The sequence below is a fragment of the Leucoraja erinacea genome, chromosome 25 (assembly GCF_028641065.1).
Source record: "Leucoraja erinacea ecotype New England chromosome 25, Leri_hhj_1, whole genome shotgun sequence".
In the NCBI taxonomy this organism is placed as follows: Eukaryota; Metazoa; Chordata; class Chondrichthyes; order Rajiformes; family Rajidae; genus Leucoraja; species Leucoraja erinaceus.
This window is the reverse complement of record NC_073401.1, coordinates 22,564,173-22,578,616: the sequence shown is the minus strand read 5'-3', so window position 1 is coordinate 22,578,616 and position 14,444 is coordinate 22,564,173. Positions and strand designations below refer to the sequence as shown.

Here is a 14,444-nt window from a genome sequence, read left to right as displayed (position 1 = left end):
TTGGGTTACGATCAAAATGAGCTGGGATTTCTTATCTCAGTAACCTTGGTGGAATATCTTTCCAGGTGTGGTGACTCTTTGCATGCTTTTTCAGAGATGGATCTACTATCAACTGATACAAGTCTATACCTATTGTACTTGAGTTTGACCTGATTATATTTATGCATAGTACTATTTGATATGATAGCACAATAACGCAACAAAAGCTTTTCACAATAGCTCAGTGGACGTGACAATAATAAACCTAGACCAAGTTCACTGTTGAGGCTTGCATTGTGAGGATTTTTTTACTTGGATGAGCTAATGAAAAATGACAGCCATACTTGGCACTGTGAGAACTTACACTTTCAGGTGAGCTGTGGGTAAAAGTAGATTTTTTTGAATATTTCCAACCTATATATATGGTTACTGTTTGCTAATTTCCTCTCTGTAGCATCTATAATTAGTTTTGCATTTGTATGAATGAGCTGGAGCATAATAAAGCAACAAAAGCTTTTTGCGATACCTCGGTACACGTGACTAAACAAAACAGAATCTTTCTTATTTATACTTTGGTGTTTCAACAACCTTGGGCTTAAAACTTGACACCAGTATGTATTTGTCTATGAAACTTGAAATAATGTTTTACCCCTTGCTGCAGGTTTAAGGATATTTTAGGTTCCTGTCAAGTTGTTCCTTAATTGTTGCTGATTGGCATCTGAATGATTGATTTTATTGTAGATTTTCAGGCAATGTCACTGTATTTTAGGTGCATTCGTTTGCATGGACAAACATTGTGTTATTGGTTAATCATCCTTGCTTGGCAAGTGTGATTGTTTGGTAAGTTGTCTGATTCGTAAGCTCTTAAAGTAGTCCAGTATTAGTATTTCTCTGTATGGAATATTGTTAGATGTTCATCGGCAACAACGTTTATTGTCCGAATGTTAACAGCTACACTCATTTTAACGAATGACCTATTTATAATCACGGTTGTAAATGGATCAGTGAATTTTGTATGGACTGTTATGAGTGTTTTATAAAGTTTGATTTAGTATTTTCCATCATGGTTGGCAACTTCAACTGGCTTCACAAGGATTTCATAGTTTGTATTTGTTACCTTCCTAAATTAATGGCATGTTTTTTTCCCCATTTGATCAGTTGATGTATTTTTGTACTGGCTACTTTGCTTTAAGTTGTCAGTAAGAAGGGAAAATATTCTGATTTTAAACGCCCATAAATAATATTTTCATTTGAAAGTATTAATCTGGATTATTACAGAAGAAGCTATGAGTAATGTTTCTTAGTTCTATCTGACCTATTCCTCTTGGTTTTATTAATGTCATGTGTACTGAGACACAGTGAAAAGCTTTATTTGCAAACTAATCGGTCAAAACAAGTCAAGTCAAGAGTTTATTGTCATGTGTCCCAGATAGGACAATGAAATGATACACGAGTAAAATAAAGCCACATACAAGTACCACAGGTAGTGCAAAGGGAAAAATACCAGAGTGCAGAATTACAACAGTAATATTAAATAGTCGCAGAGAAAAATTCCAAGGTTCGCAATGAAGTGGGTTGGTAGATCAGGATGACATCCTAGTTTATGTGAGGATTATTCAGAGCTCTGATAACAGCGGGGAAGAAGCTATTCCTGAATCTGGTGGTCTGTGCTTTCATGTTTTTGTATCTCTACTTGTTAGAGGAAATTACTAAGGGTGAAAAAGGTCTTTGATTATGTTTGTCTGCTTTCCTAGGACAGCATGAAATGTTGATTTAGTCCAGGGTGCAGGGGACATTGACGGGCGAAAATGTGGGTTGGGGCGGGTCAGTGTGATGTACTGGGCTACATCCACAATTCTCTGCAATTTCTTGCAGTCTAGGTCAGAGCTGTTGCCAAACCAAGCTGTGATGTAACCCAGCAGTAGGCATTCTTCAATACATGTATAGAAGATGGTAAGATTCGTTGGATACATGCCAAACTTCCTTAGTCTTTTGAGGAAGTAAAGGTGTTGTGCGCTCTTTTACCCTAGCTTCAAGTTGGTTGGTTCAGAATTCAAATTGTTGGTGATATTTATGCCTGTTGGCAAAATGTAGGCATGGATCAATGTTATCTGGGAGGCTAGAGTAAAAGTGCATCATAACTAGCCTCTTGAAGCACTTCATGATGATTGTCAGAAATTTCCTTGAAGTTGTCTGGGATATTTTGTTTGTTGGAGCACTGTACAAATACCAATCTTTGTTTTCATTAGTTAAATAACCATAACATTTTGGATGAGGCCTGCAAGGAAGTGATATGGGGTCTGTATACAGTGTCTTGCTGGAATTCTGAGTACTGTTCTGGACACGTAATTCCAGAAAAGTTGTGATGCACCGGTAATGATGCAGAGGAGATTTGTAAAGGTCTTGCCATGACTTGAAAAATTTGGCTCTGAGAAGAAATTGCATATGATGAGGTTGTTTTAAACATGTTGAGTGCTGACTTAAAGAAGGTGCTATCTCAATAGCAGGGATATCAAGAAGCAAGGGGTATAGATTTAAATTGAGATTCCAGGAGATATGAGGAAAACCTTTCCCCCAAAGGGAGATGGAACTTGGAGATCGCTGCCTGAAAGGGTGATAAAGGCACAACCCTTCACTGCATTGAGAATTAATAGGATGTATTTGAAGCGCCATTGCCTGCACAGCGACAAACCAGGTGCTGGAAAGTGGGAGTATTTGGGTAGCTTCTTTTCAATGAGCAACTACACAGTGTGCCAAATATTCTTCTTTGTTATAAAATTGCAGTCTTCTTCTTGGTGAGGGAAGACTGAATATTGTGTTGCACTACTTTTGAAGTGACAAATATTTTATAATGGCATGTCTGTATGGGAGTGGTGTGCTCAACAGAATTCCATAAGTATTTCATTATGATTTGTTTTGAAAGATTAGAATCCAAATCTTTAATTTATGAGGGTGGAAGCTTTCTAACAAGCAATTGCTTAGGATTCACTCAAGGTATGGTGGCACAGCTGAATGATACTATCTCTTGGCTGATACATTGAGCCCCTTGGGTAGATGTAAATAATCTAATGATAGTACTTGAAGAGTAGGGGAGATCACACTTTTACCAATCAACAGTTTTATTAAAACAAGAAATAGAGTCGTGGAATCATTATCAGGGGAGTTGCAGACAGCAAGGAAGAGTGTCAGAAGAAACAGCAGGATAGAGATCAGCTGCAGAGATGGGCAGAGAAATAAATGGCAGATGGAATTTAACCCAAGCAAGGGTGAGGTGTTTTAATCTGAAGGAGTGCTGGATATGCTGAAATGACGTGCTTGTTATCAAAAATGAACCCAGTCAAATTAATTACATGCTTAGGAAGGGTGCTAGTAATCAGAAATTGAAAAATAGATAAAAATTGACAAGTAATTATGGTGAATGGATATCACAAGTGTTGAAAACGGCCAACACCAGTTAAGTATCAATAACAAATGATAATCTATTTGCAAGATCATACTGTTCCGCGGAGTTCCGGCATTGCGGCGGCGGCGACCTGAATTCGGGGCTTGGCCGCGGCCCAGTGGACGACATTGTCGGGAGCTCGCAGGTCACAGGTTGGTGACCTGTTCTCCGCAGCACCCGGCACAACAGCTGCATCCGCTGGACTGGAGGGCGGCAGCTTTAGCAGCTTCTACCACCCGGGCCATGGAGATTGAACCGGCCCGTTCGCAGAGCTCGGTTGAGCCGCGGGACTTACCATTATCCGGCAGGGTCACAACAACGGAAGCCTGGATCGCCTCAATGCAGAGGGAGTACAAGGAGGGAAGAGACAGAGACTTTAAGACTTTTGCCTCCATCACAGTGAGGAGGTGCCTGGTGAACTCACTGTGGTGGATGTTAATTTGTGTTTATTGTATGTTTCGTTATTTATTATTATATGTATGACTGCAGGCAACGAAATTTCGTTCAGGCCGAAAGGTCTGAATGACAATTTAAGGAATCCAATCCAATCCAATTCACACGGTGAAGCTGTCAAACAGGCTTCTGATGATGTAACTGGCATACACTGAACGAATGTTCAATGATTTCATTTGTCTTCCAGGTAAGCCAATATTTTCAGTGGACATTCATCCAGATGGAACCAAGTTTGCAACAGGTGGCCAAGGTAAGAGCCAGGCCACAGGCTACCTACTATTTATTGAGATTAAGGCTCTGACATCGAGGTGAAAATCATGTTGCTATCATCTTTTGTCATTCAAGTTGCAGATAAATCCAATACCTGTAATTCTGGCAAGTGTGCATGTTAAATTGGGAAACAGGTTATTTTTCTCCACTTAGTTCTTTCTTATCTTATATTGTAGACTCTGGATTTACTGGCCTTCGTGCTTCTGTTTGACAGCTGTATTTGACTTTGAGGTGGAAATAATAGTTTTACTATATGCAATGGCCTTTAAAATGCCCACTGGCGCTTGAGATATTTACAGGCAGTACAGCAGCACAAAGCTGGTTGTTGCTGTGCTATTTCTACTGTTTCACTTCATGCTTTATTTTGTGTGTTTTTTTTTGATGACTAGGCCAATATGTGCCACTAGCCTTTAATTTGGGTTTATTTGATTAGGTGGCCTAGATGTAGGTTTCCATTTCTCATGCAATAAGGTCATTTCTGATCATTCCTAAATCAAACAATTATTTGCTAGAGTTTTATATTTAAGACTTAATTTATCAAATACAGAAAGCTCATTATTTGTGTTCTGTCTGCAGGGGAGGACTCGGGGAAAGTTGTCATATGGAATATGCCACCAGTTGTTCGAGAGGAGGATGAGAAGAACGAAGCTATCCCCAAAATGCTCTGCCAAATGGATAACCACCTGGGTACATATAAAATATACATGGAAAGCTTCTTTAGAATTTCACAAATATATTGCTGTATATTTAATGATTATTCACTCATTACAGTCCTCAAAAATGGTACTCCATTCAGAGGGTTGTGGAAAGTTGATTTTGGTGTGGTGTTTGGTTACTTTTTGTGAGTTACTATTAAATCTTCAGATATAAATTAAAACCGTCACTTCATATGGCCTAAGCTACTAATTAGATTATAAATATTGAATTTTCCTGTTTCCGGTAACCAAGAGTATCTGTCCCACTCTCACCAGTCCATCAATTATCGCTACCTCCCCACCTGGCCTCTTTATCCCTCCCTTATCTGGTTACAATTATCACTTACTACCCCTTTCTGAGCAATTTTGTCCTTTCCACTGTCTACTCCATTTGTCCATCACACCCTCATCTGATTTCAGCTATCACCAACCATCCTCTGTCTCACACCCCACCTCTCACTTCTCGACACTAGCTTTCTTCCCTCTGTGCTTTCAGTCCTAGTACAGGGTCATGACCTGAAATATCAATCATCCTTTTTCTTCCACATACTGCATGACTGGCTGAATTCTTCTGGCAGTTTTTTTTTTATACGTTAGCTACTTCACTAGCCATTTTAAACTTTCAATGTCAGTATCTTCTTAGCCCAGTAGAATGACAAGAAATGTTATTAAATTCTCTCCAACCAAAATAAGACTGCAATTTTTTAGATTGCTGTTTTTACCACTGTATAATTTCATCTGGAGTGTGCGTTAATCAGATTAAATGACCGCTTTCATTTAGTACAATTAAAGATAATTCATTTTATTTCACATTTTGGCTAGTTTCTCTGTAATGTGGGCACTGAAACACAATCAGAGGGTCTCTTTTATCACAACTGACATGGGATTCAATGTGAAAGTGTCTTGGCCTACATTGTAAAGTCACTCTCACAGGGTAAATACCCTGAAAACTTGGCTATACTTTTTTTTAAATTTTGTGTTCAATGTATTCTTGCATACAAACAGTAAATTATAGAGCTCGTCTGTTTCTTTACAGCCTGTGTAAATTGTGTTCGTTGGTCTAATAATGGGTTGTACCTGGCATCGGGTGGAGATGACAAACTAATAATGTTGTGGAAGAGAGCTGCGTAAGTATGTCAGTCAGACCTAATTAGCTGCTTTTTTATATATCCAAAATAATGATGTTTGAGAACGATTCAAAGGCAAATGTGTATTTGCATAGGGAACTAGTGAATCAATGTTATACCGCTGTGCAGCACTTACAGAAAGAATGTTTTTTCATAATGTTGTTAGGTTTATATTACCAGTTAATCTAATACATCTAAAATCTACTGTGTTTATTGTGATAACCAAATGAGTAAATAAATACTGGCAACACAAAACTGCAAGTGCTTTCTGAAATGAGATCAGGCATTGTTTTGTGTCTAATAAATTGTCATAACAATGTATAAAATGTTTTAACATTCTTTAAATTCACATGTTTTAAATAAAAGCTAAGATTGACGTGTTATATAACAACTGTGTGACTATTTCCTACAGATATATTGGGCCAAGCAATGTCTTTGGCTCCAGTAGCAAGCTAGCTAATGTGGAGCAGTGGAGGTGTGTTTCTATTCTCAGAAGCCATACAGGAGGTAAGAGTTTACGGTCATGTTCTATCCTCACGATTTGGGGAAGCAAAAGATGGTTTTCCATTTCAAACATTTCTTGCATCGTGAAATGGGACTGGTCTCCTTGTCCTTCATCATCTAAACATTTCTACTATATATTTAGATTTAAACTCTGAATTGGATCTCCATAAATGAAGTTTCATGAAAGTGGTTAATATTATTACAGATCTAGATTTGAGAAATATTCCCACTTTCTTCTCCATTCATTTTGATACTTTGCTGTCTTTTGACAAATTACCTGTTGTCTTCTCGAAAGATGTCAAATTTTATATGTTGTTTGATAATTTGCGACCCCTCATAATTTCAGAATTATCAGTGTGTAGTTCTAACTGAGTATAGAATGCAATTGAACAGAGGCAGGAAACAAGATCAACTAATCGGAATGGATGACTGTACTATTGTTGTTTGGACAGAACAAGACTTCAAAATGTCTTCAATTAATTTCAGTGAATTGTCATATTTATTTTAAATACTAACTCTTCTATATCCTATTCATTTTTCTACTGTCTTGCATTCAGATTCCTCCATAAAAACGATTTAAATGATAAAATGAACATATCCAGGAATTTCAGTCTTAAGTACAGCTGGCTCTTTGGGTCTAAATGATCCTCCTCTTTGTCTATCCATTTGCGCATTTTTTAAATACTTATTTTACATGCTTTGCCAGTTTGTCTTCATGCTTAATATAAACATTCTTAATTTTTTTTCTATAACCTTTGTAATTCTTTTAACTTTGTCTTATAACTTTTGTTGTTTGTATCATTTTTGTATAGAAAAAATATTTTCTGGCTTTATCTCTCCTGTCAATGAATCCACACCCGCATTCTATATCTAATTGGAATCTATGAAACTTTTACCTTATTTAAATTGTTATTAAAGAACACCTATTGTGTTCAATCTAATATTGTTTATTGTGACATTGCAATGACCTGAGATGTCCCATCTCTGCTACTGAAATCACCTTTATCTTAAACTTCTTATTTGTCTATTTTCAATGTCACTATTTCCACTTCAATTCGCTTTCTTGTCCCATCATTTGTACTATTACCATTTGCAAACCATTCAGAATGATATCCAATGGTCTTCCTCAATTATTTCATGGTCTTGTATTATTTCATGCTCTAAGTAATTGCACATGTTGTCATGATCATCATGTAGGGATTTCGGTCTAAGGATGGAATTATGATTTCAAATTTGCTGGTTAGGAGTTTGACCGAAATCTCAGTGAAACTGATTTGTGTCTATAGTGGACATTTCATGTTATCAGAGAAAAACGCAGTCTGAAGAAGTCCCGACCTGACACGTCACTTTTCCATGTTCTCTAGCGATACTGCCTGCCACATTGAGTTAATCGAGCACTGTATCTTTTTTTGTAAACCAGCATCTGAAGTTCCTTGTTTCTACATCTTATTTTCCACTAATTTTCTTTCAAAGTTGTGATGAGAGAACATTATGCAAATTCCACATCCACAAATTCCAAGCTATTTCTACAACTTACATTTTTTTTTGTCTTGCCATCTTTCTCAAAATCTATCTACCAACAGATCTCACACAGTCCAAAGTTATGTGGTCCAAACTGCCCACTATCCATTCATCCTGATTAGCTCAGCTTGTTCAACAAATTGTTCAATATCAACATACTTGTAGTTGTCAGTACCTTTTTAATCTTATTCTCTCCTTCTTAACCTTCCTTCATATTCTTCATAACTTATTTCTTTACTCTTCCCACCCACTTTTCATTCTAGGTTTGAGATTGGTTAAGCACTTCATCCAAAATTTCCACCATAGCTTACCAAGAAAATGTTGGTATTTTAAATTTTTGTTGTCAATGATGAATGGTTCACTGAAGTGGAACATTGCCATAAGCTTTGCATGACCAACATCTCCATGCACAGTACACTGACTGAGGATTCTGTGTATGTTCCAGATGTGATGGACTTGGCCTGGTCACCCCACGATGCTTGGCTCTCCTCCTGCAGTATTGATAATACTGTTGTGATCTGGAATGCCCTGAAGTTCCCAGGTGAGTTTGATGTTCATTGGTGTAAAGACAAAACTCAAACTAGTATACAAAGGAATCTCTCACAAGGCAGTGGTGAAAATTCACTTTCAGCAAAGTTATTCATTGTTTCCACTTCATGTAGAATTTGTTTTCTATGAATCTATTGCAATGATGACATTTGAACTCTCAAGTATAACAACAATATAGTTGATCATGCAGGTTATGGGGGGTTGCGATCGGTTGGAAATGTTGTGCGCTTCAAGGATGAATAAGCTGTGAAAGCTTTTCAACACTTTCTTACAGAAATCATTGCAACATTACGTGGTCATTCGGGCCTGGTAAAGGGTCTTACCTGGGACCCTGTCGGAAAGTACATTGCATCCCAAGCTGATGACCGGAGCTTAAAAGTGTGGAGGACCATGGATTGGCAGCTGGAGACCAACATTACTAAGCCCTTTGATGAAGTATGTACATGCAGCAAATGTCCCAACTATTGTCCAGTAATTCCTTACTGTTTTTAGCCATGTACGCAAGTCCTGTCGATATCTCTGCAGCTATCTGTGGCACAGGTTTTCTATAGATATCATGAACCTGGCACCCTTCCTTCGTGCTCTCCTACCACTGCATTCAAAGTCAATTTCAAGTGATCAACAGATGACCTTTTGTTCACTGATACAGGAACTGCAGGTGCTGGTTTATAAAAAGGACACAAAGTGCTGGTGCCGGATAAGTCCTAACCCAAAACGTCACATACCCATGCCTTCCAGAGATGCTCCCTGACCCACTGAGTTCCTGTAGCGCGTTTTGACTGTTTGCTTGTTCTTCAACATATTGTACCCTGAATCTATGTTTTAGATTAAGGCTTTAACACTGCATCAGTTGATGAATTCAATGCGAGATGGGCCATATGGCCTAGAGTAGTCAACTGCAATAGATAACACCAATTTACTCAGAAAATATATGTTTGAAGAGTTAATTAAATTCAGCTTATGAAAGACACTCGTGCAACGTCTGTCAGCACTTATCTAGAAATGCAGGAAGGAGTGGATGGTGTGCTTCAGTTTCATCTTGAGCACTTGCAGCAACATTGTCAGCAGGTTTGATTAACAACTATTTGGAATTGTATACTGGAATATTATTTTTACACGAATTAACTTAAAATAAATGAACATGGCATGTACTGCCCTCTCCATTCCCCTGCTGCCACAAGTGGAGTCTTTTTTTGACTATTAGACAAACGTATATCCTACCTATTGACGCTAGTTTGTTTGATTGTTATTGGAACCATGGCAAGCCATTCATGAACAGGTACATTTATAATTTTAAAAGACCTTGTGGAGTAGATAGAGCTGTAATGCCCCACTGATCTCCAGCAGCTCTCCTATCCTTACTCGCAACCAACACCATCTGGGTTGCAGTCACAATAAATCAAGATAGCAAAGAGGGTAATCTGCCACCATTATAATAAGCATTAGTTTTGTCATTGAAGACATTGCAGTTAAATGCCGTGTAGGGCATGATTGAACAGATTTAGGCATGTAAGTGTGAGAAAGCTGGGCTTTTATTTGGGAGGGGGCAACACATTAAAGGACCTTGTAAAAGAAGGAGTGGCTGGAAATGGGCTTAGTTTGCAAGGCACAGAGGACAAACGTGGGCTTTTAAGCAGGGGGTTGGCGACATATTTGAAAGGGAGTGTGACATTTCTCAGAGGCATCCATAAATGGTATGTTAACAGCAGAGACGGAAATCGCTATCAAACATTGGGGGGGGAACGCAATTTCTTGATGGCCGCGCACGCGCACACACACGCGAGACTTCAGGGGCTTTGGCTGTGGGCCCTGTGGACAGTAATATCGGGAGCTGACCTGGTTGGTGACTGACTCCGAACTCCAATCATTTATAGATATCATAAACGACAGAGGTGTGGTATTGATCCTTGCCTTAATGGTCACAGACCTCCAATCATAGAATCTCCCAGCCACCACTACCTTCTACCTTCATTGCTTTCTTGAAAGAACAAAAAAGCCCATGGTTCAGTGCTGTTTTAAATTTGCAGCGTCTTAAGTTCCATTATTACTAAGATATTTGGCGTATGTTCTCTTAGTTTATGTGGTCGTGCATCATTAGTGGTCCATAAGATTGTTATTATCTCTCTTCAGTGTGCAGGCACGACGCACGTACTGCGTTTAAGTTGGTCCCCAGATGGCCATTACCTCGTATCTGCGCATGCGATGAACAACTCGGGCCCCACAGCCCAGATCATTGAACGGGATGGCTGGAAAACAAATATGGACTTTGTTGGCCATCGTAAAGCAGTGACGGTGGTGGTAAGTGTTCTCACCTTTTGAACCCTGCTGAATAGCACTTGGCCCAGTGTGACATAAGTAAGTGTTTCGATTTATACAAAGAGAGCAAGAGTAGGAAATAGTTTAATTGGCAAGAATTTTCTGTCATAATAACGAGCCTAACATCTTACGTCAATTTCTGACAATAGGTGATGCCCAACTAAATATGAAAATCCTGTAGTTATCATTAATGATGCACCTCCCTCAAAACAGTTTCATGCTGTACCATTGACGTGGATGTAATGTTCTTCCACTTTTTTTGATTATCTTCTTCTTGTGAATGAAACATAAACCAAAGGAATAGTTAGATCTCAAGCCGGGTGTTGAGCAGCCGGATTGTTATCTGCGTCAATGTCTGCCAGATCCTGTGCTCCATTTGGTGGGTGGCAGAGTGGTTTGATACAAACTATGAACACTCCACAGAAGGTTGGGGCATGGAAATTTCTAAATATTTTTTCAAATAGTAGTCTTTAGTTTCATTCTTGATCAGGGATTTTACTTTCCCATTTGACTAGCCAAGTGGTTGCAAGATTGCTTGGTCTGATCGCACAGCAAATGTTTCCATTCTGATCTCTAACATCACAAATAAAAAATTTTAGAAATTGATTCAGCAATTTCCTTTGGCCTCGTTTTCAATAGCTCAAAAATATTTTCAAGGTAATTGATAGAAGAGTTAGTGAATTAAAGATTTTTTTCCCCCAAAAAAACTGATGGGATCACTCTGAAAGTGTCATGCAGGCAGCAACCTTCACCATAGTCACGTTGTAACTTTTGATGCTATGGCCCAAGAGCTGGGATTTGGATTGGCCTACATTGGTCAGTTTGGTTTGACGTGGACAGGTGAGATGAATCCTTTGTTCTGTGCTCTACATTTCAAATTTTATGAAGTACGGTTAAAATGTCGGCCGAACTATAGTTATCTTTGCTCAGCAGTAATTTCTTTAAATTGGAAAATTGTGATCGTCACTTTGTCAATTCAAAAAGATGAGAAGAGGAAACCAAGGAAATATTGGCGAATGATCTAGCATATGTTTCAGAAAATTACAGAAATCCTCGCACTACTTTGCAAGAACACCAGGAGACCTTTTGCATCTCTAGTCTAACATCTTATCAGAAGATATTGCCTTGAATGCAGCATAACTCCCATGGTGCTACTTCAGAGTGATGATTGAGGAAGCCCTGAAGTCTTTGACATAGGATTAAAGCTAAAGCTTCAGACTTTGAGCTGAGGGTCTAACCACTAAGCCATTTCCAGTTTGTGGCAACTTGGCTCCAGATAATATAGGAGAATATGGGATGTTTGTCATAAATATGAATGTTTAAAAATGCCATTAAGGAAAGTACAGAACGGCTGAAGGTTAGAATGTGCTGAAAGATTATACATTTTCCCCCAGGGACTACTTTTGATTTCTGTGAATGCTGCTAGAAAATAAGCTGTTTTTTTTTTTCCTCTCTTCACAGTTGCTGCCTAATCTGTTGTGTTTTCAGTTTTTCTAGTGCTGCCTCGAAGGGCCGAATGGCCTCCTCCTGCACCTATTTTCTATGTTTCGATGTTTCTGTTTTTATTTTAGATTCCCATCTTGGCTATTTTTGTGATTTTCTTTTTTCTTGTTGCTTTATTCTCTGATGAGAGTAACATCGACTTCATCATAATTATGAAATATTTTTCTAACTTTGGAACGCATTTACTTGTAGCCCTATTGCTGGGAGTGAAAACATTGATGTAATGGTAATTCTTATTACTGAAATGGACTCTTTAATGCCGTTATAAATAATAAACTGGGTTTTGGCTTAATGCAAATAATGACTTGAATGAGAGGAATAATCTTTGCCAGTAACAGTCAGACAGACGTACAGGTTACCTATACTTGTAGATGCAAAGAGGATCATCTGGACATAAGAGAAGGATAGGCCAAGTTTATTTGTTACAGTTTGGTTAATGCACTAATAGAAAAACAATTAAGATCAGTTTTTAGTTTCAAAATAATAAGCTGTCCCAACTTACATCAGTGCTCAAGTTTGTCTGTTTATTTAAAACCGTGAATTATAAACATTTGTCTGTGATCTGTTCATTAGGTTCAATACAGCATTAAATTCTATTTAGCGATGTGCACTTAAAATGGGCTATGTGTCTGAATATGCTGCTGATCAGAAGACTGAGTAAATGAGCAGTTTCTTTATACTTTGGATGTAAAGCAGCGCTTTGTTAATCTGATGCTGACGTTTTTCTTCTATTCCCATCTTTAGAAATTTAACCCTAAGATATTTAAGAAGAAGCCACGGAATGGGAGCTCCAATAAGCCTAGTTGTCCTTACTGTTGCTGTGCAGTGGGGAGTAAAGACCGGTCCCTCTCTGTTTGGGTAAGTCCAGAGACCTGGATGCCTTGTGTTAGAAGGAACTGCAGATGCTAGTTTAGTTTGAAGAAGGGTCTTGACCCGAAACGTCACTCATTCCTTCTCTCCAGAGATGCAGCATGTCCCGCTGCGTTACTCCAGTTTTTTGTGTCGACCTAGATGCCTTGTTTTTGGGGTGACATCTCAAGAAAGATAAACTGACTTTTCACCATGTCATAGACATGCTCGATTCTATGCTCCCCTTTGACTTTCTTTCCCCTCAAGATACATTATTTTTCTACATCTTAAACATAATCATCATAATGATAATCATAATCATACTTTATTAGCCAAGTATGTTTTGCAACATACGAGGAATTTGATTTGACATTCAGTCGTACCAATAAAAAGCAACAAGACACACAAAATACATTTTAACATAAACATCCACCACAGTGACTCCTCCACATTCCTCACTGTGATGGAAAGCGGAAAAAAAAAGTTTTATCTCTTCCTTTCTTTGTTCTCCCGCGGTGGGGGACCTTGAACCTTCCGTTGACGGGGCGATCTTGGCTCCCGCAGCCGGCGGTCGTGCCCTCCGCGTCGGGGCCATCAAGCTCCCGCATCGGGGGGGAATCTCAGCTCCCCTGCGCCGGGCGATCGGACCCTGGGTTGGGGCTAGTCGAACCTCATTGGAGCTTCCCGATATCGGTCTTTACCCAAGACTGCGAACTCCTCGAAGGTGAAATCCGCAGGCTGGGGTTGGAGCGTCGATCCCAGGCAAGGGATCGCAGGCTCCGATGGTAAGTCCAGGGCCCAGCAGTAGGGCTCAAAGTCAGTCTCGAGCAAGGTTGCCAGCTCCCTGATGTTAGGCCGCAGAGCGACCGGAGATACGATTCGGAAAACAATCGCATCTCCGGCAAGGTAAGAGATTGAAAAAAAGTTTCCCCACCCCCCCACATAAAACAAACCAGAGAACATTAACACAAACTTTTAATAACACTGAAAATAACAAAAAAGACAGAAGACCATTGGCGAGGCTGCCATCGCTGACAGCACCACCCCCATGGAAACATGATTTATTTCTAACATTTTGCAATTTTGATAAAAGTTAATTGATCTAAAATGTTATCTGTGGTTGTTTTTCCATATCGTAATCTCCATATTGCTGAATTACCTTAACTCTCAGATCCTTTAAACCCTTCTGTTTGAATCCCTTCAGACATCTGATATTTACTTCTGTTATGACCTTCT

General features: G+C 39.0%; 1 protein-coding gene across 2 annotated transcripts in view; it reads left to right on the top strand.

The window, feature by feature from the left end:
• LOC129709077 (protein HIRA) overlaps positions 1-14,444 on the top strand; it is a 69,288-nt gene that overhangs the window by 4,055 nt on the left and 50,789 nt on the right. For both annotated transcript variants that reach the window (XM_055655177.1, XM_055655176.1), the window contains exons 2-9: positions 4,062-4,124; positions 4,721-4,831; positions 5,876-5,966; positions 6,379-6,473; positions 8,437-8,532; positions 8,815-8,975; positions 10,671-10,838; positions 13,104-13,217. In XM_055655177.1, the coding sequence (XP_055511152.1) occupies positions 4,062-4,124; positions 4,721-4,831; positions 5,876-5,966; positions 6,379-6,473; positions 8,437-8,532; positions 8,815-8,975; positions 10,671-10,838; positions 13,104-13,217 (899 nt within the window). The remainder of the gene's footprint in view (positions 1-4,061; positions 4,125-4,720; positions 4,832-5,875; positions 5,967-6,378; positions 6,474-8,436; positions 8,533-8,814; positions 8,976-10,670; positions 10,839-13,103; positions 13,218-14,444) is intronic.